Source organism: Watersipora subatra, chromosome 7 (genome assembly GCF_963576615.1).
Source record: "Watersipora subatra chromosome 7, tzWatSuba1.1, whole genome shotgun sequence".
Lineage (NCBI taxonomy): Eukaryota > Metazoa > Bryozoa > Gymnolaemata > Cheilostomatida > Watersiporidae > Watersipora > Watersipora subatra.
The window spans coordinates 65,180,651-65,194,641 of record NC_088714.1 but is presented as its reverse complement, the minus strand read 5'-3'; the positions used below and the strand labels follow the sequence as shown (position 1 = coordinate 65,194,641).

Here is a 13,991-nt window from a genome sequence, read left to right as displayed (position 1 = left end):
ATAGAAATGTTTCATATAAGGGAGCCCGCTATTATAGGGTTCAAAGCTGGGCACACAGTGACAACTGCGGAGCATCATTCCTTCGGTTCCACAGAAAATAAATACCCAACATTGCTGCTGAAAGATGATTGATTGCCAGCTCTAGCATTGGGCATAACTAACTTATTTAAAGAATTAAAATTAAAAAATAAAGTCTTTACAAAACAGAATTGGGCCAGCCAGACAATGCCAACAAGTTCTTTTTACACCAACTTGGCTGAGTTCTTGATTCGCCCGAAAACAATTCTTGGAAACCATATCACAGGGGGTCTTCGACTTACAATGTTGATCCGTTCTGAAGACGCTGTGTATTTCGAGATTTAATGTAAGTTGGAACATCCGGGGTAAGTTACTCTGTTCTCTTGTCAATATCTTGTTTCACTTTCACGACGATGGCCTTTCTTCTCTCTGATGCCCGTAGAAGAATCAGCCTTGCGCTTTAAAGTCATAATGACAGTCAAAAAATAAGAGAAAAGTATAAGCAGGCGCCAGAAGGAGACCAGGAAAGTCCAACCCTTATGGTGTATCACTAAAACCGAGTGATGCATTGATGCTGCCTTTCTCCACCACAAGCACAACAAGTGTATTCATCCTGCACATGCTGCATACCAGTTCACAATTGTCAGCGTAGCTTCTGCAACAGAACTATGTAAAATATTATATTAGATATTTTTATGGGGTAAATTTGTTGTAACTCTCAAAACAGTTAGGATGTTTGCAAGCCAAGAAACTATTCATAGACAGATTTATTCATCTGCCTCTCTCTGGTTGTTTAATTGTTCATTTCTATCTTCCCTATTGCTTTCTCTCATTTCTCTCATCTTCTGTAGCTGGAGTATGGCACGACTATGATTGAAGCCCAACTCTATACTGTGGCAGGCCAACTGCGGCATTTCCTTTGCTGCAGCATCTGAAGCTAGGCAGGTGTCTGCCCAGACCCTGCACACCAAGACAAAAATTCATCATGTCAAAAGCTAGTGTCTCAGTAATGCAAAAAACTTTAAATGAAGGCCCATCCATCCGTGATTGGCTGAACCGTGGATGTGCCTGCGCTTATGCTACATTAGCTGTCAGTGGCTAGTGATAGGTGTTATAAAGTACATGGGTGCACTTTAACACAGCGTGTTACCACTCGAGCTTCTCCTACAGATTAAACAACTACTCTCCAACTTGTGGCATTTTTAAACCTGCTCTGACATGCCTAGTGTCAACTCTGTTTAGAGGTCCTAATCAGCTGCTCTTCTCAGGGTGTCATGTCTAAAAGAAAACAAGACAAGCCATTGCAGGTCTATGCAGCTTCTGAAGACATTTTTGCAGAACTGAGCCAAGGTTAGTACTAGATATCTAAGAGTGCATTGCAAGTGCCAAATTGAATTGCTAAAACTGGTTCACTAAATGCATTTAGTTTTCCTGCAAACAGATTCTTTTATGCAAAAAAGCTTGCGGCATCATTGAGAAGCATTGAAATAACAGCATGATCAATGTAACAAAGGGCAAAGCTCCTTCTGTTTGGCTTTAACCGTTGGCCAATGCTGACTGCTATTAAAGATAAGCCAATTGATTTTAGAGGATTGGAGATCAGAGCATGCATTTTGACAGTACAGTGTGCCATTGTTTCACCTTAAGCCCTATTACCTTATTAGGTAACAGAGAAAACTTATGACAAATGTTATACATCTCAGCTCGATCTATGCAAACATATCTACATGTATATATATGAATGAATTTCACTATTCTCTTATTGACGAATTTGCTACCCTATTTTTCAACTGATTTGGTAGATCGTGCTGAACGTTACTTTATTAGTATCAAAGTAAGACGAAATTGCCATTTCAATTTCATTTCAAAATGGAATGTTGAGTAAACAAGACACTTGTGTTATACAATGAGTTTTTCTAGTATTTGTTTATAAGCTGAACTGCTGAGTAACGGACTGAATGTTTTAAATGAAATATTTGCAGTTTTATTTCAATTTTTAAATTTGGTTATTTATGCTGCCACAATCAATGTAGCAAACATCTGATTGTGCCACATCTTGGTTTATCCTCTTACTGCGGCTTGCAAATTATCGATTTCAATTTAGCTCATCAATGTTGTCACATGCAAAAAATGGTATTTGTTGGCATGGTCGATGATGGAATAAGCAGAAGCCCCTTCATCTATGTTTACAATTTTATTTTCTCTGACATAAGCATAGTCAATGACGATAATCATTTTGTTGCTATTACCAAGCATTTTACAGAGAACCATTTTTCCATGTAGGTCAATTTAGCAAATTCTTGTTTCACCAAACTTCTGCTTCACAGCACCTCAGGCATTTACTCTGAGACGCAAATGGATTTACATAAGAAACCTGCCTGACATGACCTTGGGGGGGGGGGTAGTGGAGTGTGGAGTTTGTTGAGCGCTCTTGGCAGGCTGCAGTGGGACTAACCGCTGCTGCAGCCTGCCAAGAGCGCTCATGGTTACAAGAAATTGGAGAGAACCATGATTGCCTGTCTTTACAAGACATGGTACATTGGGAGAGAGAGAGAGGAGTTTTCTACCAGTGCATTTTCTACCAGAGCGATATACGGCTGGATGCCCTTCATGAAATCCCGTAGCAAGACTTGAACCACTGATCCCCTGCTTGAGACGAGAGCGCTAACCACTACACCACAGCCACACATTCAGTGTTCCAGCTCAATTTAATCAAATAGTAGAGATAAAACACTGAAAACACTGGTAGATGAGACGAGACCTTATGATGACCTTATGACCTTATGTACAACTGTATTTGAGTGCTATTTAGTCAAATAAAATGTTACAAATAGTGACATTGTGATGATATCACAACCTTTCCATATACCAGCTTGAGCTGAAATTGACTGGAATGATGAGTTTTTTTGGTGAACCAATATTATTAATGACAATTTACGTAAGAATTTTAAACAAATATTCTGAGTTAAGGAGCAGAGGCTACCAGTCGTTACGGTTCAAATTACTTCTAGAGTCCAGATTAGTTGCTAAGGTAAAGCCTTACTACATCTGCTCTGTCCTAACAGACATAAAACTTCATATTTTTTTGGAACACTTTGAACAAAAAATAAATGGAAGCAATAAAAACATTTATAGTCAGAGAATAAAAACCATGGCATTCATAACGCTAATTCCTGAATGGTACTTGATTTAGCCTGAGTTCCTGTAATGCTATAGGCCTATACTTAGTATAGTTTTAACTGTTATACAAATTGTGGCAGTTTCTCTCTTTGGCCCAGACATTGCTGAACTCGAAAGGTCAAAAGTTGCACTTTTAGTGTATAAAGTGCCGGTTGCAGCACACAAAGCCATTGCAAAGCAAGAACCCTGACTGCAGCTCAGTTAGTTTTGCAGCTATCGAGCAGTATTCAAATGCCAATATGGCACACTCATGAAGGCTATATGAAGCGCTGTTATGCTTTGGACGCAGTCATGATATTGCAGCAACGTATTAGTAGAGCTTCAGAATCGACCGGTGATTTAGCAGGCCATTTCTGGAAGTCGATAGAGTTTAAAAAACAATACAAGTTATTGAGCATAGTTCATGAGGAACAACTCCATATTAGTCGTTCTCGTCTCTCAGAGTGGTCAGAGTTGGTTGAAATACATACAACATACAGCCTTGGGCACAAAGTCTACCAGGCAACGGGCTTCTGTGACACATTTCAATCATTGGGCTTATAGTGTGTCACTAAACCATCTTTTAATGCCCTTATTGAGAACTCCTACCTTTGATTTAACCTCTCTGTTGAACATTTAGGGATTGAAACTTGTCACAGAAGTAAAAGTTAGCAGATGTTTTCGTTAGCTAGGTATTTTTTTGCAGAAGGTACTGAAAGGAAGGGTTACATCCATGTGTTGTAATCTGTGAACCGATATAGTAATTTGGTCAGGGGTTATCTCTCTGCATACTTTGACACACGTTTGTCCCTTTATTTACACAAGTCTATCCAAAGTTATGTTGATGATTAGATAAAAGAAAGATAATGGAATCAAGATGTTCGTAAACATGTTTTGCCCAAATATCAAAAGTGAAATTACAGATTCAATAAACGTAGCGTGATAGTAGATGTCGACGGGCAGTCTGCTGAAGAGCAAAGGTCAGACATGTCCCAATGCACCAGTTATTCTTCGTAAACTATGGCGTCACCTTTACTCAGACGGTGCGTTACGTAGAGCGTAGAACCTGATGACGAAGTATTCCTTCTGCAATGGGCTCCAAATGTGTTTTCCAGCTGTCAATCTTTCTCAGTTTGAGAGAAGTGCATCTCAACTCTGCGAGGGAGTAATTTATTATTAGAATCAGGTAGAGTGACCCTGTTAGATGAAGAGGCAACGACCTTGGTCATTAGACGACCTTGGTCAAGGCTTTTTTCTCATTTAATGCTTACACTTGTGTGATGTGTTACAGATGCTGCCACTAATTTACAACTCTCCCCATCAATCCAGACGAGTCGTGACAAACTCGTGTGCGGAAGGTGCGGAGAGAACTTCCCACTCTCTGATCTCCAGCTCTTTCTGCAACACAAGGAAAAGGAATGCAACCGGATTTTTGCAGAGAATGTAGTTAGTCAGATACGGAAGGCAGCGATGGTCAGCCTGCAGTACCACGGCCTGGAGGCAACTCGTCATAAGCAGCTCAAGATGGAGAAGAACAGTAACGGTAATTAACAGTAATCTCTTTATATGTACATTTGTATCTGGTATATATGCATAATTGTAACATGTATGTAGTGCATGTATACCTGTATGTGCATGGTGCAACTGAGCACATGTATTTAAAGTGCCCACTTTTGTATGTATTTCAAGTGTACAAGTTTGTACTCGTGGTATCATGCTGCATTCATCTGTGTTAGTTCACATGTAATGTTTGATATGAAATTGGACCTATAAGGCGCGTGTAAATTTATAGTTGATATTTGAGTGTATTTTCTACACATAATTATTGCCAATAAAGTACTATATACTGTATATATAATTTTTACATGGCATACAAATATTTTCTTTGATGTATATAAAATTCGCCTACTTTCACCTTTTGCGTTATTCATATTCTTCTCAACTGTTGTTATTCATATTCTTCTCAACTGTTGGCCAGTACAAATTATGCTCTGAACTTGTGACGTTATTTTGTATTATAGGAAAACCATCAAATATTCCCTCGATTCCCAATGATTTTCCCATGAGATTTTTTTGAACTGCTTTTGTAAAAAGTTATACTAATCTATGAGTAGACACTCAAAACTAACTTTTCTAAAGTCTCCAGATAAGATTACATAACATATACTAATTGAGAAATCTGACACTTACTTTAGTTTTCTCTGCTGTGACTGTTTCTTAAACCACAATAGTATTCTAGTATTTAATAGACTCAGCTATGATGCTAGGACTGTTAAACAGAAGTGATATGATATTAGTATTCCTTATCATCAGATTATGGCACTTACCAAATGATTATATGCAGGAAAAAACCTTTGAGGTGTATGCTAGAAATTCATGTAGGTTATGTTTAAAGTACGTAGATGTAAGCAAATGACATGCTTCTATATACGCAGCAGGTGCTAATTAACAATTAAAAAAATTATTAGAACATTTTCTTTTGCTAATAGAAAGATATTACTTCAGTTAATAGTGAAATAGCATAGCCTGATCCTAGTTTTTTAGTAAACATGCAAAATAAAATCTTTCCTTGAGAGTACGTTAGTGACAGAAATCTCATCATGTATAACATGAAAATGCGTCTGAGATGCTTCTACAGAAACTCTAGTTAAGATTCATCTAAAATAAGCTTTACTAGCAATTTTATTATTACTATCACTATCAGCACTGGCAGCGTTGACAATGCTGGCAGCACCTTAGTATTCTTATTAACCATTTCACTGCTGTGTGCGCATTGATGCGATGACATCTATGGTCGACTGCCAAATAGGCATTTTTGCAAATTTCCTAGCAATTGCATAGTAGCTTAACTTTATTATTCGTTGATAACATAACCAACAATCTTTAGGATTTTTATGGTATTGACAGCACTGCTTGAAGATTTCTCTATAAAATTAGCCTAAAATAACAAAGTAATTGTAAATTTTTGTTTGGGAATTTCCAACTTGAAAATGAACTTCTCTTTCTAAACTATTTCTGAACTATATTCTGAACTGAAATTTCTCTTTCTTTTCTTTCGAACTATTTAGTGTTATTATGGCTTTCGTAAGTACATTCTGAGTTAGAAAATAGATAAGTACTTATGCTGATGATACTATAGCCGATTCATATTCCGACTTTAGTGATTACACGGATAATTAAAGTAGCAGCACTGACTCTGATAGTGGTGAAAGTGATAGTTTTGTAAGAAAAAGGAACATTGAGGATGATCGTTTTAGCTTCGTACCAATCGTTACTTCACATAGCTTTATCAATGCACAAAGTATAGATACATTGATTTTTTGCATAGCAATGTTAGTTAACATGTATATTAAAATTATTAAATAAAGTTACATATTAATGTATGTTAAAATATATAACAAAATTGTTCTAGAAAGAGTTTGAAATTGAAAAAAAATTGTATACATATCATGAAGCAATAGCGGCAATTTTCGGTAAAATGGCTCGCAGTAGGCCGGTATCTAAATTTGTACATGGATGGCGGTGAAAGGGTTAACTGTAGAAGCTGATAAAACCTTGATGAAGATCAGATAATAACAGCAATAGTCTTGAGATAATAACAGCGATAGTCTTGAGATAATAACAGCTATAGTCTTAAGATAATAACAGTGATAGTTTTGAGATAATAACAGCTATAGTCTTAAGATAATAACATAAATAGTCTTGAGATAATAACAGAAATAGTCTTGAGATAATAACAGCGATAGTCTTGAGATAATAACAGCGATAGTTTTGAGATAATAACAGCGATAGTCTTGAGATAATAACAGCGATAGTCTTGAGATAATAACATCGATAGTCTTGAGATAATAACAGCGACAGTCTTGAGATAATAACAGCAATAGTCTTGAGATAATAACATCGATAGTCTTGAGATAGTAACAGTGATAGTCTTGAGATAATAACAGCGATAGTCTTGAGATAATAACATTGATAGTCTTGAGATAATAGCAGCGATAGTCTTGAGATAATAACAGCGATAGTCTTGAGATAATAGCATCGATAGTCTTGAGATAGTAACAGCGATAGTCTTGAGATAGTAACAGCAAGTCTTGAGATAATAACAGCTATAGTCTTGAGATAATAACAGCGATAGTCTTGAGATAATAACAGCGATAGTCTTGAGATAATAACAGCGATAGTTTTGAGATAATAACAGCGATAGTCTTGAGGTAATAACTGGTAACCAATTGAATCTGCTTGTTTAAAAGCAGTTGAATTAATTTTGTGCTGCTAGCTTGTAACATAGCTGGTTTAAGATCTAAGGTCACACAACTCCTAGTCAACAAATAAGTTCCAGTTGCTATGGCAACAAATAGTTTTTGTTACACAACTTTCTTCAAAATGTATTAAAAAGTAGCAACCGTTGGATTTATTTTAATGTAAGGAATAGTAAATATTAGATTGAATAGTTAACACTGTCTGTGGCTGACCATGCAGCCTGCAAAACACTTACTGATCAGTTTTAGGCACTCAAACCCTAAGGAAACACATAAAAGAGGTTTTATAAAAAGTTGTACTCAGAAAGGGATGCCTTGACAAAGCTAATTAGTGGATTTAAAAGGTATTGTTAAATTTATAACCATGGCCTATGACAGTTGCCGCGGCAACAAGTTGGAAATAATAATGTGTGGTATTGCAGGATTGTGAACCAATGCTACGGTTATCTTTTGAGGATTTACAGACAATTTCTTAAAATCTTTGTGAAATTTATTTTACGTTTGTTTCTTGTAAAATATAGATTGAAATAAAACAATGAATCAATAAGAACAAAGTTGGTAAGAGTATTCAAGTAATTGAATAACAGGATTCCTAATATGACATAGCTCATGAAATGACTTTATTATTACTATTAGCAGTGAGCACAGGCTATATAATGCATAGTTGCAATAATATAAGCCGATAGGAGGCTAGGCAAACATTGACTTTTTTAAATATTTTTAATAATAGATCTTTTCTGTTGCTATTAACATCACAGTAATAACTAGTTACAGTAATTTCAAATATAATTATTTTGATAAAATGATTTGTTTTATACTCAATAATACCAAGCAATGCATTTTAAGGCAGCGGAAACAGAACTAAGTTTTGCAGTCAAAGGAGGACAAACTCAAACAGCAAAAAGTTTAAAAGTTGAATTGCAATAAAATTCACATTACAGTTATTTGGTATCAAAAGATTCACCATGTCTTACTCTGCTGTGTTGTAGGTGCCAAATATGTGGAAATGTGATTACAAGCTCTTAAAAGCTCAAAAACGAAAAGCTGCCGTAAAATGGAATCAGTTTATTTATTTGACGTACATGTAGTTATTACAGTTTGGTTATTGTCTTGTCACGGGATGTTCTCACGTGAATTGAAAGGCCAATAAAAAGCTCAATATAAAATTTATTGTAGCACTAGTTTATGACATACACTACGGGTTTTACCGACGACCCCGTATCAAATATAGATGCTCGCTACTTTACAGCTTTGTTTCGGTTTTGGTCTAATCGTCAAGACGTAATCTGATCATGTGACCCAATACTTCGCAAATAATCTTTGCAGCGCTTTTCGATTATCACAGATGACCAACAGGCTCGTCTTGATTATCAGATAAAGATATGTACTCCTTTGAGGTAAGGTTAAAATGTTCAATGAATTTTTACGGTAAGTTATAAGGTATCACTGCTAAAAGTGACAGCATTACGATGACGATAAAACTGATGCGTAAGAACAATAGACATAGTTTTATTGAATGCGAGAAGTATATTTGTGAAAATATTTCGACGAATAAGATTGCATGAAAGTGTAAACAGAAACCATTTACCACAACTACGTCACATCTGAGCCGTTTTGGAATGAGAATCCAAACTACGGCAGTCTCGTGTGGCTGCGATTAACTGTTCGTTTTTGAGCTTTTAAGAACTTGTAATCACATTCCCACATATTTGGCACCTACAACGCAATAGAGTAAGACATAGTGAACCTTTTGATACCAAATAACTTTAATGTGAATTTTGTTGGAAGTTATAGGAGTTAGCAGTTATAGGAATATTTTTAAAGATTTCAGCAAGCAGCCCAAGCCTGAGAATGGTTACCATGTACTATAGATGAACAATTTAGGTGGCCAGTTTAGTTACAATTCTTCTACAGTAAAAAGGTGAAGCAAATATTTTTGTTTTCTATATAATTCTTCTGGTGCCAGAAGAGAGTATGACAACTCCTACTGATGCAGCCGGTTTGATGCCGAGTTTTTAATGACTTTTAAATGACGAGAAGAACGAATCTCTGACATCTGTCAGCACTTTAAGATGCCCGTACCGATATACATTTAGGGAATTTCCATGAAAAGTAACTAATGGAATAATTATGGTATTAAAATTTATTTTTTTATAAAAGTGTTTTTTTTTATAAATGAGTGCAGGACAAGTGTGCCTTCCATAATCAAGACAACCAGCTGTTCTACTGCAGATTACTATTATTATCACTGTTACTATTGTTATTATCAGCGTTATTGTTAAAACATGAGTCTATTTACGAGTTCTAAGATCAGCAGGTGCCAAACACTAGGCTGCCAAAATATGTGTGGGTGGTCAAATGACGTAATCCTCGAGATCTGATATGGGAATGTCTTCACCTTACTTGTGTTGTGAAGTGTTTATAGGAGGTCTGACAGCCAAGCCTATCTGTTTTGGGAAACTCAGTATAGAACTAAGTAAGTTCCCATGTAACAGTTTAAAACTGCTCAAGAGTAGCCAACAACAAGTGTGAGTTGTTGCTGTTGTAGTTAAATAGTTATCTATGTCTATGTTGTCTATGTTGTCCATGTACCCAACTAACTGAAAGAACTTCCTTCTATGAGTGATGCATCGCGACTATATCAGTCTTTTTCTGTGTGAGAAGCTTCTAGAACTTTGTTTAAGATGGATTTGATGCAAGCACGAGTTTAGTGCCAAATAGTCATAGGTGTCAAGGTCAGGTGTATTGTTACTGCAACTAAATTTTTAGGTACATGTTAATAAGGTGTTAGTAATATAATAGGTTAATTATGAGTTAATAATATAACATGCAAATATGGTTTTAATAATATAACATGTTAATAGGGTTTTAATAATATAACTGGTTAACAAGGTGTTAATAATATAGCACGTTAATAAGATGTTAATAATACAACAGGTTAATAAGGTGTTAATAATATAGTATGTTAATAGGGTGTTAATAATATAACAGGTTAATAAGATGTTAATAATATAACAGGTTAATAAGGTGCTAATAATATAACATGATAATAAGGCGTTAATAATATAACACGTTAATAAGATGTTAATAATATAACACGTTAATAAGATGTTAATAATACAGCATGTTAATTAAAGATCAACCTACACCAAACTTTAGTAGATTTTATCATAAAGTATCGGATGTTTTTATATCATTTGTGATAATTGTTAATGTTTGAAGATGTTTTAATGTTTCAAAACTGAACTCAACGAACTCAAGCGGAGGTGCGATTAATAGTACTTACGATTTGGTTTGTTTTTGCCAAACTTGTTTAAATGAGACAAAATAATATCTCAGTTTTAACTGCTCTAGAATAATAAAAAAGTTAATTTTTTCTAGTTATTTTTATATGAAGCACTGAATAGGCAGCAAGAAGTAGTTGATAGCATTTTGACTCACCACCCCATTATAGGTAGAATCCAGCTGACACACCGAAACACAAAAACACAAAAAAATTACAGCTGTTTGTAAAATTTTCATGACCATTTCCTTTAAGCGCACTAAAGAAATATCGAGTAAATTCGCTGCCAACTTAGCAGTCACCGATGCTGCGGCGAATGCTAGCGGCTAACGCAAGTGTACTTACTGCATATGATGATTGGCTGATATTTACGTTTGATGTAACTGCCCTTCCGGAATTAGTAATGAAGTTCCGCACAGACGTATAAATGTATTTGTTGTAGTATATTTACATCTTAACACTGTGAAACTAAAAGTTATTAAAACTTGATTAACATATGACATATAGCTAATAAAATATAATGTGAAGTGTTGACAAGAATTGCAAAAAACCAAAGACATGAATAAACAACATTAATCCAAAGAATAAAGGCATACATATAGACAGACATACCTTTTTTACCCCTTTCCAGGAGAGAGTTAGGTGTACAATAAGTTTCTGTTCTATCTAGTTATAAAGAAGTCTACACTCTCTTAGAATATAATATGAAATGAATAAGAAAACGGTTGCTGGCAATTTATATAAAACTGGAGGAGAATCATCATAATGCAAATAGTGACAACATAAGGGCAGCAGTGATTTCATTTATTTCTTTTACTTTGTGGGGCAATATTAAAAAACAGCTATTTTTAAAGGTAGGAGGATGCTGAAGAGTGGTGAATCTTACCAAGGTAAACAATTAGAGCAGTTTGTGGTTGTACATTTGAATATGAATCGGCAGCGATAAGGTATTGCACCTGATTGCAGACTGATTTGCACTTGTGGTTATACCATTACATTGATGGATTGGCAGCTAGCTGATAATAAACAAGCTAGCCGGAATTGACGTTATAAAATTTTACAATTATTATTAAAAGCATTACGTCTGACATCTTGTTATAGTTTTCAGACAGATTGTCAGTTGTCTGTCTGTCTGTCTGTCAGTTAAAAATAAAAAGAAGTTTAATTGCAAAAAAATTCGTTAAAAAATATAATGTAGTATAAAATAAATACTTTACAAAAATGAAAAAAACAGAGAAATTTCTGAAAAATTTGTTATTGATATTATAAGCATCGTAGTAAAATTACAATTTGTAAGTGTCAAGGACAATTGATTAATCTCGATCTTTCTGCTTCCTATCAGCTTTTCAGAGCGTCAACTGCATTTTGGGTGCATTAATGAGCGGTTCACAAGGCCTCCTAGTTCACCTTCAGACTCCTTCAGTCCATGAATAATACAATTAATATGACTTCTATCCCGATTAGCTCAACACAACAAAGTTGCAGTTTTAAAAGTTCATGTGATAACACGCGTGTTTCCTGGCACACAAACGTAAATACACCGCAAACTTGGCTTATGTTAAAAGACAAACATTTCAAACTCCTGCTTGATCTATTATTTAGAACTGTCAATGTCTTTGCGTCTTCTGCATTACGTAAGAGACATAACATGTTCATGGGGTTAGAAATAGAGCCTTGAAATATTAACTTTACAAGCGTAAGTGCTGTCGGTCGAGCTGCTGCCATTGTATACCTGCCATAATGTTATACCTGCTGCCATTGCATACCTGCCATAATGTTATACCTGCTGCCATTGTATGCCTGCCGTCATGTTATAGGGTATTTGCTTTTATTTATATTTTATTATAGTTGATTCTAGCTGAGCTGATTGACAACGATTTATGTGTCTTCCTCTCCGCCATAAAATATCTCAAAAGAAATCATAGTTGTGTTACTCAGCGACGTAATTACATCAAAGATAAATAATTTAGTCTATTAATAATACATAATTTGCTTTTCATGTGTTTTTGTTGCCATATGCAAAAAGTTTGGTGGACCTCTATACATTATAGTATAAAAAATAATGATTTTCTGTGAGAAATTTGAAGCAATTATGACTATAGAGCACTATAAAAGAGCATATTGTCACATGTGAGAACATATGTGAGAAGACCATAAATCTATCCACTAGTTCAGTATTTGAACAATAAATGGAATACTTTTGATGAATGCAGTTGAGTTTATAATATGTTTCCTTTTACTTAACTATCCTCTAGCGACTTTGGGTCTGTAATTGACTCAGTCAAAAAACTCTCTCAAAACAAATCTTAAACAAGTGAAAAAGTAGAACCATTTTAGCGTCTTTAGCCGACAGCAGTTTTTCTTCGTTAGGATGTCAACCTATAAGTTGTTGGAATTTTTACTTTTACCGTTTGAAATCTAAGAAGCTACGCTTATGGAGAAATCTACATCTTAGAGAAGTTCATGGCTGTTAGAGTCGCATAACCAAGATTAATGGGTGGCAGGTATTTTTGAGATGCGTTGAAAAAGTTCTGAATTTAGACAGCAAGTGTCAATTTTTAAAAGTAGTCTACCAGGATAATATCCTGACACGAAGTGACCCCTTTAAGAGTACAGGCTTGTTATGACACAAATGGCTAACCGGAGGTGACTGCATGTCCAAACACACACATCTGCGTTTGGTGTTTTTTAAAAACTAATTGCATACTTGGCTATATCCTTTTGCGACTACTTGTATTACGCATCATTTTATCGTAATTGGGTTTATCTGATACATGTTGCCTGTTGAATTCCATTTTTTGTACCACCTTTTAACACTACACTAGATGATTTCATCTAATATCTGCATAATTAAATTAAAGCTCCATGTTTATGTAACAATTATTTTTGTTGCGTAACACAGTTACATCAAGTGACCTATATAATTTTAAGAGTACAAGCCACCGTAAATGACCCTCACTTATAGTATTATGATAGAAGTTTAAGACTCCTTTGTTTATCAACAACAAGAACATGAGATACAAGGATAGACCCTGTACCAGGAAACAACCAATATTGCAATAAGTACAAATTTAAAATACAATCAAACTGCTACACGTATTTACGATTCATTTACAAAACCAAATTTTGAACATACAATGTCAAATTTATGGTCAATATTTGACTAAGCACTTTATACACTTTTCAAAACGAGATGTTCAAAGATTCTCAAAGTATTGCCACTTTATAAGTACTGATGAAGAGGCTAAAAGTAAGTAATGATGAACACTGTG

General features: G+C 35.1%; 1 protein-coding gene and 1 long non-coding RNA gene across 6 annotated transcripts in view; one reads left to right on the top strand and one right to left on the bottom strand.

Moving 5' to 3' along the window:
• Positions 1 to 1,134: 1,134 nt before the first annotated feature.
• LOC137399802 (zinc finger protein 296-like) overlaps positions 1,135 to 13,991 on the top strand; it is a 60,507-nt gene continuing 47,650 nt past the window's right edge. For 3 of the 4 annotated variants that reach the window (XM_068086029.1, XM_068086030.1, XM_068086028.1), the window contains exons 1-2: positions 1,135 to 1,368; positions 4,469 to 4,720. In XM_068086029.1, the coding sequence (XP_067942130.1) occupies positions 1,293 to 1,368; positions 4,469 to 4,720 (328 nt within the window). In that variant the 5' untranslated portion in view covers positions 1,135 to 1,292. The remainder of the gene's footprint in view (positions 1,369 to 4,468; positions 4,721 to 13,991) is intronic. The other variant, XM_068086031.1, reaches the window with a different exon arrangement.
• Positions 3,969 to 11,415, bottom strand: LOC137399803 (uncharacterized). Of its 2 annotated transcripts, XR_010979177.1 has the most exons (4): positions 11,332 to 11,415; positions 11,065 to 11,187; positions 4,449 to 4,575; positions 3,969 to 4,332 (listed from the first exon to the last, which is right to left on the bottom strand). It is a non-coding gene; the product is annotated as an uncharacterized lncRNA (long non-coding RNA). The 2 variants fall into 2 exon arrangements; XR_010979178.1 differs by lacking the exon at positions 11,065 to 11,187 and having other exon boundaries at positions 11,332 to 11,406.